The 20,900-nt window shown below is 38.9% G+C and overlaps 1 protein-coding gene across 3 annotated transcripts in view; it reads left to right on the top strand.

Annotated features, from left to right (window-relative positions):
• Positions 1 to 20,900, top strand: part of COQ8A (coenzyme Q8A) — a 73,264-nt gene that overhangs the window by 13,506 nt on the left and 38,858 nt on the right. For 2 of the 3 annotated variants that reach the window (XM_088145934.1, XM_025168751.2), the window contains exons 2-4: positions 8,354 to 8,548; positions 11,698 to 12,111; positions 14,035 to 14,101. In XM_088145934.1, the coding sequence (XP_088002060.1) occupies positions 8,372 to 8,548; positions 11,698 to 12,111; positions 14,035 to 14,101 (658 nt within the window). In that variant the 5' untranslated portion in view covers positions 8,354 to 8,371. Of the gene's footprint in view, positions 1 to 7,697; positions 7,782 to 8,353; positions 8,549 to 11,697; positions 12,112 to 14,034; positions 14,102 to 20,900 lie in introns of all 3 variants that reach the window. The other variant, XM_088145927.1, reaches the window with a different exon arrangement.

Below are 20,900 nucleotides of genomic sequence, written 5' to 3'. Positions count from 1 at the left end.
ACATCATCCTATGCATCCCTGGTTGTAGGGATTTTCCCATGTTGGTTTTTCAATCCTGGTATAGTCTTCCTAGAAATACTCATTTGACACCTGGTTTTCTTATCTTGTAGATGACATTAAAGTCCCCCCTCCTCCCACACATTCAGTGGATAGTCTTCAGCAGTATACAGTATATTATCATGGAGCACATTGATCAGCTTATAAGTGTCAGAAGGAAAAACCAATAATTAAAACAATGCAGTCTTAAAGTAACAAACACATAGTAATTCATAATAGTAGGAATAACAAATAAGATATTTTTACTTTCTGAAAGAGAAGGAAATAGATGGGTCTAGTGCAGTACTATCATGGTCTTGTGTTAAATGTTTGATTACCTAATGACAGGAAACAATGAAAATCTGTAGTTAGAAGATTTGCAGCTATGTATCTGAACTGTTAGTACTCTTTTTTTGCCTCATATGTCTTTTAGTCTCAGTTTGAACCTAAATGTACAGTGGTACCTCTACTTACGAACTTAATCCGTTCCGTGACTCTGATCGCAAGTCGAGTTGGTCGCAAGTCGAAGTAAATTTTCCCATAAGGTTCAATGTAATTACTGTTGACCCGTTCCAGCATCCGCGGACCATGCGTCAGGGGCGGAAAAATGGCTGCTGACCACGCGTCAGGGGCGGAAAAACAGCTGCTCACGCGGCAGGGCGGAAAAATGGCCACAGACCACGTGGAATGGGCGGAAAAATGGCCGCAGACCACGTGGCACAGGCGGAAAAATGGCCACGGACCACGTGGAACGGGTGGAAAATGGCCGCGGACCACGTGGAACGGGCGGAAAATGGCTGCGGATCCGGTTCGTAAGTCGAGGCGAGTTCGTAAGTAGAGGTAAATTTTTGGGGCCGGAGCTGATCGTATCTTGAAAAATTCGTAAGTAGGGGCGTTCGTAAGTAGAGGTACCACTGTATAGTATATTCAGTGTGGGAAGAAGCAGAACTTGATAAAGTGTCTTGGAAGGGGCTTCTGCTTATGGTAGGAATTTGGCTTTGCAGCTTGATCCTTCATTTTTTTTGCTGAGGTTTTTAGATGGCTTCATGTTTGGGCTTTTTCTCAAAGCAACCATTCTGCTATATTTTATAAAACAGTAGGAAATGAATGTATACTTTCCTTCCATACTTTATGTTCTGTGATCTCCCTTCCTTGGAAACTTGCATACTCAACCTTTTAAAAAAATTTATGTTGAAGAGCATGTCATTCTTATGATTCCCAGTCTACAAATACTTCCTGTCTCTGCCATGTCTTGCTTCTGTAATGTGTCTTCATTCTGTTATCTTTATTGCTTTCCTGCATGATTCTCTGCTTTTCATTCATTCCATTCTTCTCAGCCTTGCCTTATATTTGCTGTCTAAAACATCTGGATACATATGCTATTTTCCCTAGTTTTTCTTAGATTTGTTACTCTCCCCTTGATGTGCATTTGTACTGATAATGGTATGAGTGATCGGGCTTGGTTAAATAATGAATGGACACATCTGATTGTGGAGAAGCTCTTCCCTTAACTTTGATATCTGGTTTTAATTAAATTATTTGTGTTCTTAGATATGAAAGTAAATTAAGGATGAAAAAACAGTGATTACATAAACAAGCCCTCTTGTTCAGTGGATCTTTTGCTTTGAAGCTATATCAAGGCTTCAGGGAGGAAAAATCAAATCATGACCTTGGCTTTCAATATGCTAATCTCAAAACGTTGCAGCATACTGCCTGCTCAGTGGCTCCTGTGAGTCAAAGCCATTCCTTTTATATTTCTTGATCTAGCCCACATTAGTTCAGTCAGCCTTGAAACAGAAGATATTCCTAGCAGGATAGAATATCTGCTTCTCTGGATGTTAACATTTTCAAAACCAAAAATAAATGTTTTGTTCAGTACTTGGTGCCAGCTCAAATCTGCCACTTGTAATCTCTCTTCATTTAAGCTGAGATAAGGGGAGCATTTTTAGAATTGCTTTAAGATGTGAAATGTACATTGCCCACATAAGTGAAGGAGGGGGAAAGAGTAGCTAGCCTGTGCTTTGAAAAACAAAACCTGCCATTGAGTTCAAATAGGGTGGGAAGAGGCAACAATCTTCCTAGTATGTAGTATAAATATAGCCAGTTGATCAGATTCAATTATCAACTCTTGGTTGATAATTAAACTAGATATTTCCTGCCCACATAGAGATTGATTTGCCAAAACAACTCTGTGAACCAAAGAGATGTTCGCTAAAACTACTGCATGTTTGTTTTGTTTTTTCTTTAATGTACGTAGTTCCCTTAAGGAGTGAAATTCCAGTACACAGTGTTTGTAGACTTGATCCCTATACTGTAGCAAGAAAAGGGATGGTGATTTAAGAATTTAGGTACAGTACATTGTTGCTGTTTTGGAGCTGACTCTCTTACTGTATAGTATTTCCCTGCAGCCTGAGAAGTGTAGCTTTTCTTTAAAACAAGTTTGAATTCTCATGCATGCATTTGTATAAACACACACACATCCTATTTACCAACAGTAAAATCTTGTGACTACTATGAATCTTGTCAGTTTTAAAAGAGTTTGTTCTGTGGACAGTCATTTAACCTGATTGCTAGTTTGCTTGGAAGGCATAAAAATGCCAATTCATTCTACTGTACTTGTTTAGGTAAAGTTTTTAAAATGTTTTGCTGTCTAAGAAATCCTTAGTGTGTGGGATATACCCCTCTTTAATAATTTAGTTTAGTAAGGTTCTTTTGTTCTTCACTATTACCACTTGTTCTTCTGATATTGAGAGTCATATGTACACAAAATGATATCATACTTCCACAAGAGGAGAAGAGTTTGGAAGGCTGCAGAAAAAAATGAATGTTTTCAGAAAATCAACCAATTAATATTGCCTGATGAGAAACAAAGTGGTGGGATGGAGGATAGTGAAATGGAATGTCCTGGAAGAGGTCTGATTGAATCTTCTATGCTGCAATGTACATTACAGGTCCCATTTGTTATAACTCACCTTTTCTCCAAAGTAATATATTTCTGCATCTGCTCTCTCAGCTTTATCCTCCTAACCTATCCTGTGAAGTTGAATAAGTTGGGAGATAGTGATTGATTTCATTAACTGAGTACAAATCTGAAGCTGAGTCTCATAGTCTTACTAAACACATTATACTAAGCCATTATTTGTTTTAACCATAGTTTGATGAATATGACTCAGTGATTGGGTTCTCATAATGCAGCAGAAGCAATCAGACCACAGAATGTGTGATTCTGTCCCTTATTTCATTGTGCCTTTCAAGCTGTAATAGATATGTAAAAAGTTTAGACTAGAATCTAAATTATTCACGTGTTAAAAGCTTGACTATACGCTAACATTTCTTTCATTCTAGGGCTAAGCATTCTGCTTTAACGTCTCATAATGACAGAATTTAATAGTTAAATAGATTTAAAACATGACTGTGTTCATTGGCCTTTTCATTTGAAGCCAGTTTGAGCCACAAAAAGATTGGGAGCTTCAGTGGAATGCTGCTAACAAGTATGGTCCAATTAATTTATGCTTTACATGTAAAACTAACAAAAGGGAACTGGCCTTATTTCTTCATCCGATATGTTTAGCTTTTCAAAAACTTTGTGGATGTTGAGCAATATAAATTTGCCACTAGTTTCCTTTATAGCTTACCCGTTAACTTTATTTTGGAAAAATGTTGTAAGGAGGCTCTTCCACCATGACTGACTCTTTCCTTTTGCTGCTTGGCTCCTTAACTTATTTTCTCTTTCCTGACTTTGTAATGCTGAACAGAGCATTTTGGCACAGGATCTTGGATAAAGGAGCTTTAGAGTTTGTTAGATCATTCATCAACCTTCTCTAGTGCTTTCTGTTCTGAGCAGTGGTTCTCTGGTCTCAAGCAGAAAGGGCATTCCTAGCACTGCTTTCATGGTTAACTATTTAAAACATCTTTGTCCAAATCTTGTAACCAAAAAAAAAAAAAAAAAAAAGCTCTCAGTGTAGTGTACAAATATCAGTAGTCAGATGGTCCCTTTCCATAGGCTTACAGTTTAAAAGATATAAAGCAGAGCAAAGATATGGGGAGAGAGGAAGGAACAAGCAGCATAACCCCAGCATTTAAAGTTACAGTTCTGTGATCAGCTTGAATGTGAATAATTCAAGTAGTAAGTTGAAATGTTGCTAAATGATACTGAATGTTGGCTATGGGAAGGTCTGCATGAGAAGTACATGCTTTATCATTGTGTAGAGGCATGTTCCCAATAGTTCTTGGCATCCAGAGATGTGAAATCCTACTATTTATATGTATTATGCAGATTGAAGGTTTTGGTGTGAGGAAGGGCAGTGATCTGTGTAAGGCCATGAAGTTCACAAGAACAAAACAACAGAGGAAAGAAATTAACTTTCCTATACTCCCCCCCCCCCGCCATTTGAGTATTAGAATGTGGATATTGGATCAGCTCAAGTCAAGTATAATATTCTGGAATTCCAAATTCTACCTTCTAGGGGGTAGTTAACTTCTTATGTCATACCTGTCATTATTCTAAAGTTCTGTTGGGCATAACATTTATTTATTCAATTTATATGGCTGCCCATCTCAAACAAGTAACTCTGGGTGGCTAACAACAATAACCCCCCCAACAAAACCAACAAAATCTGCTAAATAAATAAACAGTAGGCAGCTGAGATAAACATCAATACAAATACAATACAAATATTTCTGTAAATTTAATTTATGGGCTCCAACAAATTCTATGACCCCCAAGCCCCAGAACACAGCCATATCTTCAGGGCCTGGCGAAAGGCTGACAAGGTCGAGGTTAATCTGATTTCCAAGGGGATGATGTTCCACAGGGCAGATGTGGCAACAGAAAAGGCTTTCTTTTTGGGCCCCATCAGGTGACACACTTTAATGGATGAAACCCGTAACATGCCTCTCCTGCCAGTTGTGATGGGACAGGTAGACAAGATCATGGAAAACTTTATGAGTAACCACCAACACTTTGATTTGTACCCAGAAACATATTGGCAACCAATACAGCTCGTGGAGCAGATGTGTAACATATACAGATCAAGAAGTGCCCATAACTGCACAGGCTGCTGCATTTTTTATCAACTGCCGCTTCTGGATACTCTTCAAGGGTCATCCCATATAGAGCATACTGCAGTACTCCATCTGGGAGATAACTAAAGTGTGAGTGACTGTGAGCAGAGCCTCCCAGGCCAGGAAAAGAAGTAATTGGCACACAGTATGAAGCTGTGTAAATGCTGTCATGGTCACTGATCTTAAACAGGAGCCATGAGTTGAGGACGACTCCCAAATTGTACTCAGGTTCTGTGGGGCAGTGCAACCCCATCCAGAACAAAGTCACTCACATTTGCTAGGGTTGAGTTGAAGCCTGTTCTGCCCCATTCAAATCCCTACAGCCTCCAAACACTGAGAGAGAACCTCCATGGCATCACTTGGACAGCCCGGGGTAATGCTATAAAGCTGGGTATCATCTACATATTGTTGATACCTCAGCCTGTGCTTTCAGGCGACCTCACCCAACAGCTTCATGTAGATGTTAAACAGGAATGGGGAGAGTTTGAACCCTGTGGCACCCCACAAAGCAAGAGCATGAACGAACATTTGCAATACTTCATATGCTTATGTTGAGATATGCACAGTAATAATTAGAGCCAATCTCCTTAATAGTACCTTCCTAGTGTATTGGTCTGGAGCTCCCAGAATTCCTATCAAAAGTAAATTTACTTTCTTAGTAAAAGTCTTAATTTACTTTTTTCATTTGCTAATTAACACTTGTATAATTTTGGTTCCAATAGCCATTCTTCTAGTTCTCTTAACCTTTGCTGAAAATGTTTAGCTAAGAGAAACACTTGCATTTTAGAGAAATGATTTGTCTATAGGTAGTCCTCGGGTTACAGCAGCAATTGGGACTGGGATTGCCGTTGCTAAGTGATACAGTCGTAAAACGCTATGTCATGTGATCATATTGCTTAGCGATGACAATCCCAGCAATCCTGGTTGCTGTCATAACCCCAAAAAGTGTGGGTCGTAAAGTGGGAAGCGGTGGGAGTCCCAGATAAGGAGTGTGGGAGTGCTGCAGGGGGGTGGAGGAGGCCCAGCACAGGCTGTGTGTGGGCTGGGGGGAGGGCTTGGGAGGCCTGATGCAGGTTGCCTGGGGGTGCATGATATGACAGCACAAGTGCAGGAAGGCTGGGGGATGGATGGCATGGTGTGGCACAAGCACAGAAAGGGCAGGGGGACTTACCAGAGTGACTTGTGACCTTCTCTGCCAGCATCCCCATTGACTGCTTGTGGAAAGCCAGCAGGGAAGGTCACAAATGGCAATCATGTGACCACAGGATGCTGCAAGTGTCATAAGTGTGAGCTAGTTGCCAAGTGCCCGAATTGCAATCTTATGACCTCAGGAGCTCTGTGATGGCTGGAACTTTGAGGACCTGTCGTAAGTACCACTCATTCAGTGCCATCACAACTTCAAACAGTCTCTGAATGAGTGGTTGGTAAGCGAGGACTAATATGCAGTGTTTTGGATTGTGTCTGCAGTTCTTTAAAGCAGCTGCACTATCCCTCCTGCTTTTAAGAGTGGCAGACAGATGCTATGTTCCTATGCTCATATGTTGCAAACCATTTTTTGGGACTTGAATCTGATGCACTGCACAGCCTTGTTATCTATTGTGTTAAATACTCAACTAATCAGAAATAGTCCTAAATTGTATAAGTACTTAGCATTTAAGTCACCTAAAGTTGCCTGAGTAGATAACATACAGATAATTCTAAATAATCATTGTTTACGGGCACTTTATTATATTTTACTGTTTATGATCATTTTTAAAAACTAAATTAAAGTTTCAGTGGCTTATTATATGTCCTGTCTAGATTGCCTCTCAGTACCATTTATGGTACCCATATGACCAGTTGAGAATTTAGTGAATTCACATCTACAGGGCTTTCACTGTAGGTCAAATTCTCTGCCATATGGATTGATAGTTAGCCTGCTGAGAGATATAGAACAATGAGCTGGGTCAGACCTTGAGGTCTTTATATGGTTGCAAGTCACTATTTGGTTTTTCAGTCATTCCTTGGATCACTTAAAACTATAGGAGATAAGAAGGACAGAGATTTCTTTATAACAATCACAAAGACAATTGATCCAGTGGGTTCTAGTTAACCTTGGGATAAGGTATTTTATTTTCATAGCATTCAGGAACCTCTCCCAATCTGGTTACCTTTAGATGGGATGGAATTGTGACTTCCATGATTCCAATTTGATTAGCTTGGGTAAATAACTACTTAACTGGACCCAAATGCACTTGTCTTTCCTTTTGAACAGCAGATCAGACCTCCTCCTTTTCAATGCATGGCATGTGGGTGTGTTGTTTTGAAAACATAAGCCCTTCAGAAGAAGAAATTTACTACATGTTTCTTTGAATGCTGGATAGAATGTTGGACGAAATAGCTCTGGTATTTTAAACAAAATATTAAAATTGAAATAGTGAGTAAGCATCGTTTTGGCAAAAATATTAGAGTTTTCATTGTTTGTAGTGCTTTTTATATGTTAGTTGTGCACTGAGTCAGAAGAAAAGATTCTTCAAGGTTAACTGGATTTTCAAATTTGGTTAGATGACTTTGGTGGGGATGAGGTTTATATTAACTCTTATATGGTATTTACGTAGGTGAAGCCAGGAAAAGAGTGTGCAGAAGAGATGGCAGTGAGCAAGGCAGAGAAAAATAGTAGTGGGACTGTGTCATAGAAGGAGGTGAGATTGGATTTTTGCCCCTTTGGGGTTTATTTTTTGCAGTTTAAGAATAGTATTTTTAATAATAATAATTATATTATAGTGTGCACTTTCCTTTCCCACCAAAATCATGCCTTCCTATAATGATAATTTCTGCTGTATTTCAGCAGTAACATCTTGAGGAGCTCTAAAAACTGCAAAACAGCGGGTGAGGAGCTGAATGTGTCCTGTGGATTTCCCATTGCTATCCTAGAATATATAGGGAACAGAGCTAGACAAAGTTCAGAAGAATATTGCCAGTAGTTTCTTTTGTTTTGTTTTTTTTGCCAAAAAAATTTGTGGCATCATTTTCACACTAGATACTTACTTATATGCAGGTCTTGTGTAGACAAATAGCATTATCATACACAGGAATCCATACACACTTGTGATGTTGTTTTGTCTACCTAAGCAGGGATCTTTTCATTCATTCAGCTCTGTGAAAGTATTAAGTAGATAACCCTGCAATGAGCACTCAACCCATAGAATGTGTGTGTGTATTCATGGACTCTCATATCTTGGCTTTTACCTGACTGTTATCTTATGTTTTCCAGCGCCAGAGGTGATCAGTCATGGCAGGTGATGCCATCATGGTGATGCGAGGATTGACAAAGCTCAGTAAGGCAGTCCTAGAGACACAGGCAGGACAGCTCCGACAAGTAATCCTCGGCGGGGACGCAGTAACCATAGCCCGGAGCTTTCAGGCTGTTGCTGAGGAGCAGTTCAGTGCTGCTATGGGGAAAATGCAGGTAAAAACATTGCTATGTGTTTGTTTGAATTTTCTCTGTCTCTCCACTCTCCCATTGATAAATAATTGCTATTGTCTTCTTTCCCCATGTCTTGCATGTGAAAACCATAAAAATTGTACTTTTATTCAGCCCTACTTGTGAGTAAATCCCCTTGAAATGAGTACACCTGACTTCTGAGTTGATATGCCTAGGATTACAGTGACTATGAAACTGATGTTTTCTGGGTACTTCATTGCATAATTATTTAGACCGTAGTTCCATTATAATCAATATGACTGAGTTTTGAGAATTACACTATAAAACATTTAACACAGTATAATTCTAGCCATATTAACTTAGATAATAAAATTAATCTACTCCAAAAGCAGGTTTTCTTTAGTATATATTGAAGAGTTAAAAAAAATATGCACTTGAAATTAATGTAGTTACAGTGGGGCAAAAAAGTATTTAGTCAGCCACCAATTGTGCAAGTTCTCCCACTTAAAAAGATGAGAGAGGCCTGTAATTTTCATCATAGGTATACCTCAACTATGAGAGACAAAATGGGGGAAAAAATCCAGAAAATCACATTGTCTGATTTTTAAAGAATTTATTTGCAAATCATGGTGGAAAATAAGTATTTGGTCACCTACAAACAAGCAAGATGTCTGGCTCTCACAGACCTGTAACTACTTCTTTAAGAGGCTCCTCTGTCCTCCACTTGTTACCTGTAGTAATGGCACCTGTTTGACCTTGTTATCAGTATAAAAGACACCTGTCCACAACCTCAAACAGTCACTCCAAACTCCACTATGGCCAAGACCAAAGAGCTGTTGAAGGACACCAGAAACAAAATTGTAGACCTGCACCAGGCTGGGAAGACTGAATCTGCAATAGGCAAGCAGCTTGGTGTGAAGAAATCAACTGTGGGAGCAATAATTAGAAAATGGAAGACATATAAGACCACTGATAGTCTCCCTTGATCTGGGGCTCCACGCAAGATCTCACCCTGTGGGGTCAAAATGATCACAAGAACGGTGAGCAAAAATCCCAGAACCACACGGGGGGACCTAGTGAATGACCTGCAGAGAGCTGGGACCAAAGTAACAAAGGCTACCATCAGTAACACACTATGCCACCAGGGACTCAAATCCTGCAGTGCCAGACGTGTCCCCCTGCTTAAGCCAGTAAATGTCCGGGCCCATCTGAGGTTTGCTAGAGAGCATTTGGATGATCCAGAAGAGGACTGGGAGAATGTCATATGGTCAGATGAAACCAAAGTAGAACATTTTGGTCTAACCTCAACTCGTCGTGTTTGGAGGAGAGAGAATGCGGAGTTGCATCCAACGAACACCATCCCTACTGTGAAGCATAGGGGTGGAAACATCATGCTTTGGGGCTGTTTTTCTGCAAAGGGACCAGGACAACTGATCCGTGTAAAGGAAAGAATGAATGGGGCCATGTATTGTGAGATTTTGAGTGAACACCTCCTTCCATCAGCAAGGGCATTGAAGATGAAACGTGGCTGGGTCTTTCAGCATGACAATGATCCCAAACACACCGCCCGGCCAACGAAGGAGTGGCTTCATAAGAAGCATTTCAAGGTCCTGGAGTGGCCTAGCCAGTCTCCAGATCTCAACCCCATGGAAAACCTTTGGAGGGAGTTGAAAGTCCGTGTTGCCCAGCGACAGCCCCAAAGCATCACTGCTCTAGAGGAGATCTGCATGGAGGAATGGGCCAAAATACCAGCAACAGTGTGTGCAAACCTTGTGAAGACTTACAGAAAATGTTTGACCTCTGTCATTGCCAACAAAGGATATATAACAAAGTATTGAGATGAACTTTTGATATTGACCAAATACTTATTTTCCACCATGATTTGCAAATAAATTCTTTAAAAATCAGACAATGTGCTTTTCTGGATTCCCCCCCCCCAATTTTGTCTCTCATAGTTGAGGTATACCTATGATGAACATTACAAGCCTCTCTCATCTTTTTAAGTGGGAGAACTTGCACAATTGGTGGCTGACTAAATACTTTTTTGCCCCACTGTACACTGCATTCATCAGGCAATAATAATAACAACAATAATAATGAGCTAATTATGAGTGTACATTTATGGTAGTGCACTTGCTTTTTTTACCATGCCCAGTTTCTCTCAGCAGGATTGAGACCATATAGGTAGCAAGAGGAGTTTAGTTCTTCCTGCTGCATTCTCAAGAATTTCCCTTCTCCACTTGAAGAATGGTTTTTGGAGAGGTTTTTTATTGATACTATCAGTAGGGAGGGTAATGCTTAATTCCTTTTCCTTGCACATAATATTTCCAGTCCTGCCTGCAACCCTCACAATGGCTAACTGCATTTTGAAAAAGTGTGTGTGAAGTTTGTTAAACCTAGACTTGCTGTTCTACAGAATGGTGGTAGGTATGTCTGCCTAAAAAATACCTGCAGTGTGTATTTCCCTGTTTTCATGTTAGGAAGAGCAAAAAATTAACTTGATGAAAAATTTTACTCTAAAACAAGTCTTCACACTGAGAATTTGGATATTGGTTCAATGTGAAGATATTGCATTTCATTGTTAAGGAGAAATGAATTTCCCACATCCTGCTATCATTCAGAGTTTTAGGGCCATAATTCACAGAGTTTTAGTGTGGTGGATGATAGGCATCAGGTTGGGGAATACAACAAACCTTTATAGCTCATTTGATCAGTGGGTACATCTGGAATTGCTGTTTGGAGGAGAGGAGGGAATTTGCCCATTAACTGAATGGCTGGAGTGGTAATGTGGCCAGTGATGGAACACATTAGGCACAAAGTCCTAGGGGCATCAGTGGAAGTGACGCTGGGCATATTAGTGCCCATGGGCAACACTCAGGATTCCAGTTGTATAGAGGTAAGAATGTGAGTGCAAAATTATCTCTACTTACAAGAAAGTTCTAGCATGATATTGGCAGGGTTCACAGGCTGAGACATCCTCCTGCAGGCAATAAGTCTAAAGGTAGGATGAATATAGGAGACAGGAGTTGTCATCTGAAGACTACAACTTAACTTTGCCTTTTTGTTTGAAAAAGCACTGAGTACTCAGTATATTTGTATTCATATTGATTGGAAGATTTTTGCGTTTTCAGCTATATTTTACTGGAAAACTAATTTCAATGCTTTGTTTTCAGGAACTGGGCAAACAACAGGAAAACTTGAAAGATATTGGTGAGGACTTTGGAAAAGAATATAACTTTTCAGAGTCAGAGTTGGGAGGTATAACAGAGGACTTCTCTCCCCTTCCTCAAGACCAGCCTCACAAGCACAGTAGTACAGAGGGCCCATTTTATTCTTATGAGGCCAAAGGACCTTATCAAAATGGTGGGAGTGGAGATGCCACTGCAAGTCAGAACCCCATTTCTGCCAAAATGAATACAAAGCTCTTTGGAGGCTTTAGGGACCCTGGGAATCTTTTTGTTCCTGTCTATGGGCAAACCCGGCCTTTTCACCAAGATCATTCCCCTGTTGGTGGACTAACAGCTGAAGACATTGACAAAGCCAGGCAAGCTAAAGCAGATCCACAGAACAAGCCCCACAAACAGATGGTAAGTATGCTATTTCACAGAAGTTGAGAAGCTTCTGGTACAATAACCTTTATGTCACCAATCTCCCTATTCAGTTCCTTGGTGTCTGGGTTGTGTTGGAAGTATGGTACGTTCCCATTGTTTTCAGTTACCCTGACTTTTGGCCTCTCTTCAGAGCAGTACATACAGTGTGAAATATACTGAGAAAGGCTAACACCTCTGTTATATTCATGTGGTATAAGTAGGTGAACTTGTTATTTATTTAAGGTAAGGGTCCTGTTAACCTATTAGTTCATTTGACAAGATCCTAGCTGACATGTATCTTGAACTCTACCGTGCCCTTCCCTTTCTAGGGAAATAACATAATGTGTGAATCTGCCTGTAGCTTATTTATATGAATGTGTTTTCTTTCTGACCACATGTTCCTGGAATGGACTAGCAGAGAGATTTTATATTCAGATACACATGGCACAGACTGCTTCCCTTCTAGCTTTTTTACTTATGAATCATGCACATTTCCAAGATTCTTACTACTTTTTTTTTTTTTTTACTAAAGGGATTTCTAAACAGCTGATTAATTTATCTGGAATTGCAATTTAAAAAAAAATCATTTAATTTTTTTCATTCTTGTTTCAAACTTTCTTTGAAGTTTTGTCAATCAAACCTCAGAGTAGGGAGAGCTTAAAATAATGTAGTATTTTATTTAGTTCTGCTTTTCTAAACAAGATGTGTATGGGCGTCCTCTCAAAATTAACTCAACTCTCCTAACAACTAGACATTTGTTTAGAGGGGTCACAATATTCCCTAGAAATAGACATCTTTTTAACTTTTAACAGGTGTTCATCTTTCCTTTGCTGGACACTTGATATTTTGCTAAATAGTTGGAATCGTTAAGAAGCTAAGCTTTGTTTGTTGTTTTTCATGTGTGGCTTTTTGTGTGTCTGTCAAATTAAAAGTCAAACAGGTGCAGCACAAGTTTGCTTATAATCCTTTCTGCTTTGGATTTTTTAGAAGAGAAAATTCTGTTTATTGGAAGTTGACTTTTAACTCAAAAAGTCATAGTTTAAAACAACCTTCATAACCTGGTACCCTCCAAATGTGTTGCAGTTCAGTTCCTATAATTCCATTGGCCATGCTGGGTTGGAATTATGGGAGTTGAAGCCCAATACAGATGGAGAGCATTAAGTTAGGGAGTGCTAGCTTAAAAGGAAACAGTTGAATAGAACATGTGATAATCACTTCAAGGAAATGAATGATGAGAATGACTTAGAAAATCACCCTAAGTATATATTGCTTTAAAACAAAAACGCTATTTCTAGTGAATTTGACTATTGGAAAAAAAAAAGTCAAAACATGTATGTAGAACAGTTTTAGAGGAAATTCTCTTAAGTACCGACTCTCCTGGCTTCTCACTGCTTCTGGCCATATTAATGCCCGCCTGATGTTTCAGTGTACTCTACTTGAAATGAAGACTTTTGCAGGAAAGTAGGGACCTACAGCAGGCCAAACTACAGCCAAGAAAGGCCAAGTTCTGCCTAAAACAAGATACACATAAAAAATGGAATTTGAAGTTGACAGCAGTGCCTGCCCTGATTAAGCCAAGGCAAATAACAATAATCCCTTGTTCACATTGTTTTTCACAGAACAAAATATGTATTAAACAAGGCGCTAGGGTAGGGAAAGCAAAGTCCTTGTGTAAATGGCACCATGGCTGAGTTTCTAATAGTCCCATGAATCTCTGAACAGATGTATAAATTGGGTAGTTAACAGTAGCTGTGTATTTCTTTAAATAATTTTGAAATAATGCTATTTGTGTGGCAGAATTTCCCAGTATGTGGGAGAAAACTGTGTTTTAGACCATCTGCTTATGAAAGGTTGGGTTTTTATTGTTTATTAGCAAAACAAGCATCTATTTGATGGTATACTTTCTTTTAAATCTTGCAGCTCAGTGAACGTGCCCGAGAGCGAAAAGTGCCTGTTACTCGAATTGGACGACTTGCTAACTTTGGAGGTGAGTCTCTGAATTTACAGAAAAATAACGATCTGAAGATGGAAACTTCTGAAAAGACTAAAAGTCTGTCACTGCATGTTACACTGCGCATACAAATTGACATATAAAGAAAGGGTTTTTGACAGATCTGTTTAGCATTGATGTTGAAATTTTACTATATATTCAGAGAAAGAGTTGCTCATCAGTTAGTAAAGAGAAATGGCCCTGTGATCAGGCTCACAATCTTTGACAAGACACAAAAGAGATGGGGAGTGGAAGGAAGAGAGAGAGAGAGAGAGCTGTTCCTCAAAGCCAGAAAGAAATAGCAAGTAACCATCAGCAACAATAAAAACATACGTACAGTATACATTTTAAAATGTAATGGGTAAAAACTTGTACTAGTCAAATTAAGGCTAATATATTGAAAGAAGCCAGGTTCCAAATCTTTCTTTCAGTAATGAACCTTCATGAAAAACTACTTTATACTGAGATTTCTTTTAGGAATCAGTTGAATTTCAGGAAAATCCTCTGTGAAAGCTGTATAAAATAACTGTTAACTAAAAGGAATCAGTTGAATTTCAGGAAAATCCTCTGTGAAAGCTGTATAAAATAACTGTTAACTAAACAGTTAACAAATCAAAATCACACAGTGCTAGCTGCTCATTACATTTTTAGAAGTGCTTAAAACAAGTTTCACAAATACTAAAGGAATATTTTTATTAACACAATTTAATAGATCACTTATAGCAATTAAATATCTGGGCACATTTTTTTTCTACCACCCCAGTCTCTTGATGATTTTGAATTAGTTATAATAATGTATTCAGTAATACTTAACCAATACTTTCTGTATCAGCTCATGTTTGGAGAGGGGAAAAAGTTCTGAGATTTTTCATCTGTTAAATGAAAGTTGTAGTCCAACACCGTGGAAGTTGATAGGCTGGGCAAGCATGGGGTAGCAGGATAGGGAATGTTACCTTTCCCCAGGCCTTTTTGGCAGCCAATGTGAAGTGAGCACATTGTAGTTAAAAGAGAAGCCTCCTCTGTTTTGTGACCTTCCCTATTTATAGCCAGAGTTGGCATCTATCCTTTATATTCATTTCTCCCAGGTGAGATCTGTATACCTTTTGAACATTTCTGTTTGTATAACAGAGTGATAAGGAACTTGGCTTTCGCTAGGCAAGTTACCACAGGCCTCTGCATGTATTATATACTATCCCATGAAGCAGAAAAGAGTAAACATTCCCTTGAGCTAGTAAATGAAATGGCTGCATGAGTGCCATTTTTGTCTCTTACCACTTGTGCCTGTGTTATATACTTCCAGTTTGTTAAACATAACCAGTCTGTAAAAAATTGTAGATGTTTGATACAGCTTTGGAAATAAGTAGTTTCTGTGGCATTGGAATCTTTTAGCACTTTTTAAAAGCTACTGTGTTTACTTTGACACAATTTTTGTGTGACTTGCATGGATGTGCAAGAAAGTAGAACAGGATATATTGAGAGATTTGTGAGTGACATTCAGTAGTTATGGAAGAGAGTGAGTTCCAGTTATCTAACAATAATAGCAACTTAAAAATGTTTGCTGTCCTGCAAATTTGGTTCCTAGAAAATGATACTTGGGCAGTGAGAGAATGAGAAATACCTTTTTGCATGGAAAATATTCGGTTCTTTTGATTCTGATAACAAATACTTAGGCTGACAGTGTGATCAGATGCATTAGTGGATCTTGTGGTTATAGTAATATTTGTTTTTCTGTCCATACATTCTGTAAGTCTGGGTTATACCTATTTCTGAAGTAGAAAGTACTTCAAAAACATCTGCTGTGCCCTGAAAACATCAAGAATTGTAATTGTTTTCAAATTGGTCCTAGTTTGGTCTATCTTTTCCTAAACGATTTGTGCTTTAGAGTTAGCTAAGGAAAATATTGTTTGTTCACTTGTGGGTTTTTTTTTTTTTTTTTTGCCTTTGACTCTTTTAGCAGTGTGAAAACTTGATAATGGTTGTTCCTTCAGAATACATTAGTGTGCTTAATAAAATTAGCTGCAGAGCAAACATTTCTGAAGCAATGTACTGGAACCACAAAATGGCCATATTTTCTTTAAGACACTGGATGCTGTTAACAACTTTCCACAGAAGACTGGCCAAATCAACATAAATGTAACATTAATTTTTTTGTGCTTTTGACATGCTGTCTGTACTGAAATTGGTAAGATGCTCTTCAAATGCAAGCATTTTTATTAAACTTAATAGTAATATTTCTGTCATATGAGAGGATATTGTGGAAGAATTTATGGCCATTGCAATCTTGTATTGGAGACTGGGTTGTGAGATACAGTGGGAAAAGGTCTTTCAAGTAAGTCATGGTTTTGTTCAGTGAACAAGGTAAATTCATGGCTTAGCATTTGAAACTACATGCCAGTGTGTTTTCTCAAATTCTGTAGCGACACTTTTCCTGTACAGTGTTCCATTACTGTCATAGTTCAAATGAAGAAAATCTGCTGCTATGTTTAAGATCGAGTTTCTGTATTTACAACAGTTGATTGAAAGGAGGTTGGGAACTATTGCTTTGAAGTGGGCCAAGAATGTGCTGGAATGGGAAGATCAGAAGGTGATACTGAACAGGCTAGGCAAAGCTATTGGCTTGAATAGTACATGCTTGGCTGAGACTGGAATGTGGGACAAGGTGGCCCTATAGCTTAGATCCATCTTGGCTCAGAAATTTAGTTAAACTTGGGAGTTAAATTTGCTTATACCTTAATGAATTCCTTTATGTTTTGAAAAGCTACTTGCCAAGACTGCCTTTTAAGAGAAACAATGACTCCTTTAAAATACTTTTTTCTCAGAATTTCAAATAGACTGATTTAGATATTAAAACAAACTGCATGATTTTATGGTATGAGGGAGAGTCTTAAGGAGTTTTAGGTTTATGTTGACTTCTTTTCCTGACTTTAGACAAACCATAGTCTGCCGTGTTTTCTGAACCTATGAAAATTGGTGAGTGGAGGTGTCCTCCCAACAGGATTGGAATGACTATTTGACCAGATTTTTCGGACAGCACAAAACTTATTTACCTGATTCAAAAAGGCAGAAAACTATGAAATGCTTCCAATCAGGCAAAGAACTAATTTAGCCCTTTTTACCCACTTTGAAAAAGTAACCATTCCTTATTCTTTGTGACTACGTTCTCTGTAATGCTGTTTTTCTCTGTGTACACGTTGTACACACACATTGTACAAGGAAAAAGAAGAGGACGATCAGCAGCAAGGTGGATGGATTCAGTTACATTGGCAATGAGTGCACCATTTGGAGACCTGAAAGAACAGGTTAGGGACAGATCATCATGAAGAAAACCTATCTGTATGGTCGCTAGGAGTTGAAGACGACTTGATGGCACATAATCATCAATAATCATCACATATTGTACATTTCTTTCATTGTTTTGAAGCAGTCATTCTCTTATGTGCATTCTCATCCACAGCATCTTTCACTTTTTGATTTTACTAAGCATCTTTGCTTATACTTTCTATTATTGTAACTCCCCATGCTTCTCTGGAACTCTGTCACATAATTCTTACTTCATCCGAAGCAGCTTCCACATCCCCTTTCCTTACATCCGTTTTTCACTCATTCTATTTGGTGGTAGTCTTCTAAAACTTTTTCATACAGGACTTCTGTGTTCTATTCCTGTACTCATTCTATTTTTACTCTGGTTTTAAAAATGTCTTTCCTTTTCTTCCAAATCAGTTTTTCCCCCTCAAGATTCACTCTTGAAAAAAAAAAAGGGTCTATGTTGCATTGAGTATCCCTCATCATCCTTGTATTTTTCACTAACTGTGGAGTCCTTGGGGTTCTCTGAGCTTGGTTGTTTTCATGCAGACATTTCATTACCCAGCTAGGTAACATCTTCAGTGCTAGAAGGGAGTGGGGTTTGCTCTCTGTTTACATACAGTGGGTTGCCCTGTCAGTGTTGGTGGAGGTGTTATTTTCTCTTTGGTAGTTCTTTGATTAGGGTATTGTTTACTGCTTGATTGTTTGTCTGGTGTTCATACTGATGTTAATCCCTGCTTATCTGGGTGTTGATTGCTGCTGAGGAGGTGTTCTAGTGTTTTTGTTTCCTTTTTATTGTCTCTTTTGAATATTGTGTAAATGTTGTCTATCTCTATGTGCCTATTGATGGCTGACTTGCCTGAATACCAAGCTTCCAGGAATTCCCTCACATTTTTGGTTTTAGCTTGATCTAAGATGCTGACAGTTTCTCAGTTGAAACTGTGGTTGAGTCTGTCCATGTGTTATGAGATTAAGGAATTTTCATCATGTCATGGACAGATGGAAGGAAGCATCAATGCAACCCTGAGCTACATATATTCTCTTTTCACTAATTCTCTCAGTCTTTCATCAAAATACCCAAATCAGTCATACTATTTGATTCATTCCTTTGTACACATTAATAGACTTATATTTAAATCAGAGAGTCAAAACAAGTAGACCTTTCTCTAAGCAAAGACTCACCAATCCCCTTTCTCCTTCATTCTTTGGTCTTCAAATGGGCCAGTCATTTTCCTGTACCTTTTCATCTGTTTCCCACCCATCTATTTATGTCACCTAACAAAATGATAGTTCCCCAGAATGTTGCATAATTTTTCCCAAACTCATTTCTGTTTTTTAAAAATTATTATTATCACAGTTGACTGCAATGTAATATATGATTATCACCAGCCTATGAATCCTTAATTTTATAAACACCCAGGTTTGGTGATGCCAGTGCATACTACTAGTATACACGTTAGCCCTTTCATTAAATCTACACCTTCGTTTCCATGCATGTATTCAGCAGCTTCATTTCAGTGAGTTGGAGGTTATCTTCATTCAGATCAATTATATCCTTCCCTTTTCTCAGTTTCACAGGTACATCTATATTTACTTTTTTCTTTCCTTTGATTCTTTAATTCATGCTCTTTACCATTTACTGGATGGAACAATGGATTTTGACCTCTGCTTCCCATTGTGGCTTTTGTCAATTGAGACTTTCACAAAATACTTTCTAGTGTGACAGAGGAGGTATAAATTTAATTACCAGCCTTACTTGCTGCTGTGCCACATGTAACATTTTCTGTTAATAGAAAAGTTAGTGCTAAGTCAGTTTTGGCACATTTTGCTAAGTAGATTTGGCAACCAAATTTTAGTTTTATTCCAAGCATGCCATGCTTTTCTATGCAAGATAGCATCAAGAATACAGATCCGATGTTCCAAGTCACCAATTAGGTGGCATGGCAGGGTACTGACATTCACTGCCCAGGAAGATACTCATTTGATTTAAGAAAGAGGCAGCAGATGAAACAATAAATGCTGATTTTGTTTGAAATTTATATTCTATCCAGCTGGAGAGCTTTTAAAGAAGAAAAAGTGGATTGGGACCTTTAAGACTTGTGGACAATAAGCCAAAGTTAATTTTTGCCAAAGAAAATGAGCAGACACAATCTGGCTGCCAGTGGGGCTGCAGTATATCCACTGCCTAATTCTTGTAATGGCAGAGTGCATCTGTGTATATTTAAAGAAGTACAGTTCTATACCACCTCTGCCATTACAAGAATTGTCTGGACTGCTATTATGTGACCGTGGGGATGCTGTGATAGCTGGAACTTGAATGACCGGTCATACCACTCGTTCAGCGCTGTTGCGCTGTTCGAACAGTTGCTGGACCAGTGGTCCTTAAGCAAGGACCACCTGTATAAAAAGTGAGAATTAAAAGAAGGGGTAGGAGCATTAGATGGATATAGAGGAGCATAAAAGGTTAGTATGTGGAAGACTATATCAAGTTACAAAGCATTCTAATATGGCGAACTAAATGCTAATTAAATCTAGTTTACAGCACAGGTCATCATCCGATGAATTTTGACTGTTGCTACACAGAACCTGGCAACATTGTGTGTTGTAGCAGGGTTGGTATCTGAAAGCAACAGAGTGGTATAAAGTTCTCCTGTGTGCCCTGGGTATCTATACAGTTACGGCAAGATGAGGCTAGTATGCATGCCTCTGTAGTACAGGCACAGGAGAAGCATGTGCTGTATAGTTTCTATGTATCCAGGGTGACAGAGGCATTGTTTCTCCAGGTAAGGAACCTTCCTGTATTGGCCTTCAACAACAGCTGAGGGGAGGGCATGACATCAAGCTGGAGTAAAGGCCCTTCTGTGTCTAGGTACTTCGAGTTTAGTTAGTATGCCATAGGGGAGGCAGAGTACCTATTGGATTCACTGCCAAAGAAGTTTGGGGTTCTGGCTAGATCCATTTGGCACTCTGTGTCTGCTACATGCTGTTTAGTAAGTGCTTTGGCCTGATCATATCCCATGCTGAGTAGAAGATGTGGAGAGAAGTCCAAGGATGAGATTTTAGTTGCCACTGCCTATTTCCATGTGAATTGAAAATCATCACTCATATTTAATGGGGCAAGGCCAAGAGGAAAAAGAGCCAATAGTTGAATATGGTCTCCTACACTCTAACCTCTACTTTGATGAAGCCTGTCTGTAGTTACAGGGTGGCATTAGAGACATAATTGGGGACTCGAAGTGCTGATGTTAACAATTTGGATTCTGCCAGTTATAATGTTGCAAAATTGGAGAAGGGGCCTAGCTGGGCTCCATAGAGAAGCTGTGTTACTGACTTGGCTTCAAATCATTTGAGAGCTGCAGGTATGTAGTGGCCACGTTTTGCCTTAATGAATTCAAGGATGGCAGATGAGTTCCTTTGTGCATTTTCAGCAAAGCAGTCTCTGTAGGCTATCCTACTGCTGGCAAAATGAATGATTACCCCAGGTATTTGAAAC

Source organism: Python bivittatus, unplaced genomic scaffold (genome assembly GCF_059951505.1).
Source record: "Python bivittatus isolate LINGU-HERP-01145 unplaced genomic scaffold, Pbiv_v1 ctg000020_np1212, whole genome shotgun sequence".
Taxonomy (NCBI): domain Eukaryota; kingdom Metazoa; phylum Chordata; class Lepidosauria; order Squamata; family Pythonidae; genus Python; species Python bivittatus.
The sequence above is the reverse complement of the archived record's forward strand: the minus strand, read 5'-3'. Positions and strand labels throughout refer to the sequence as shown.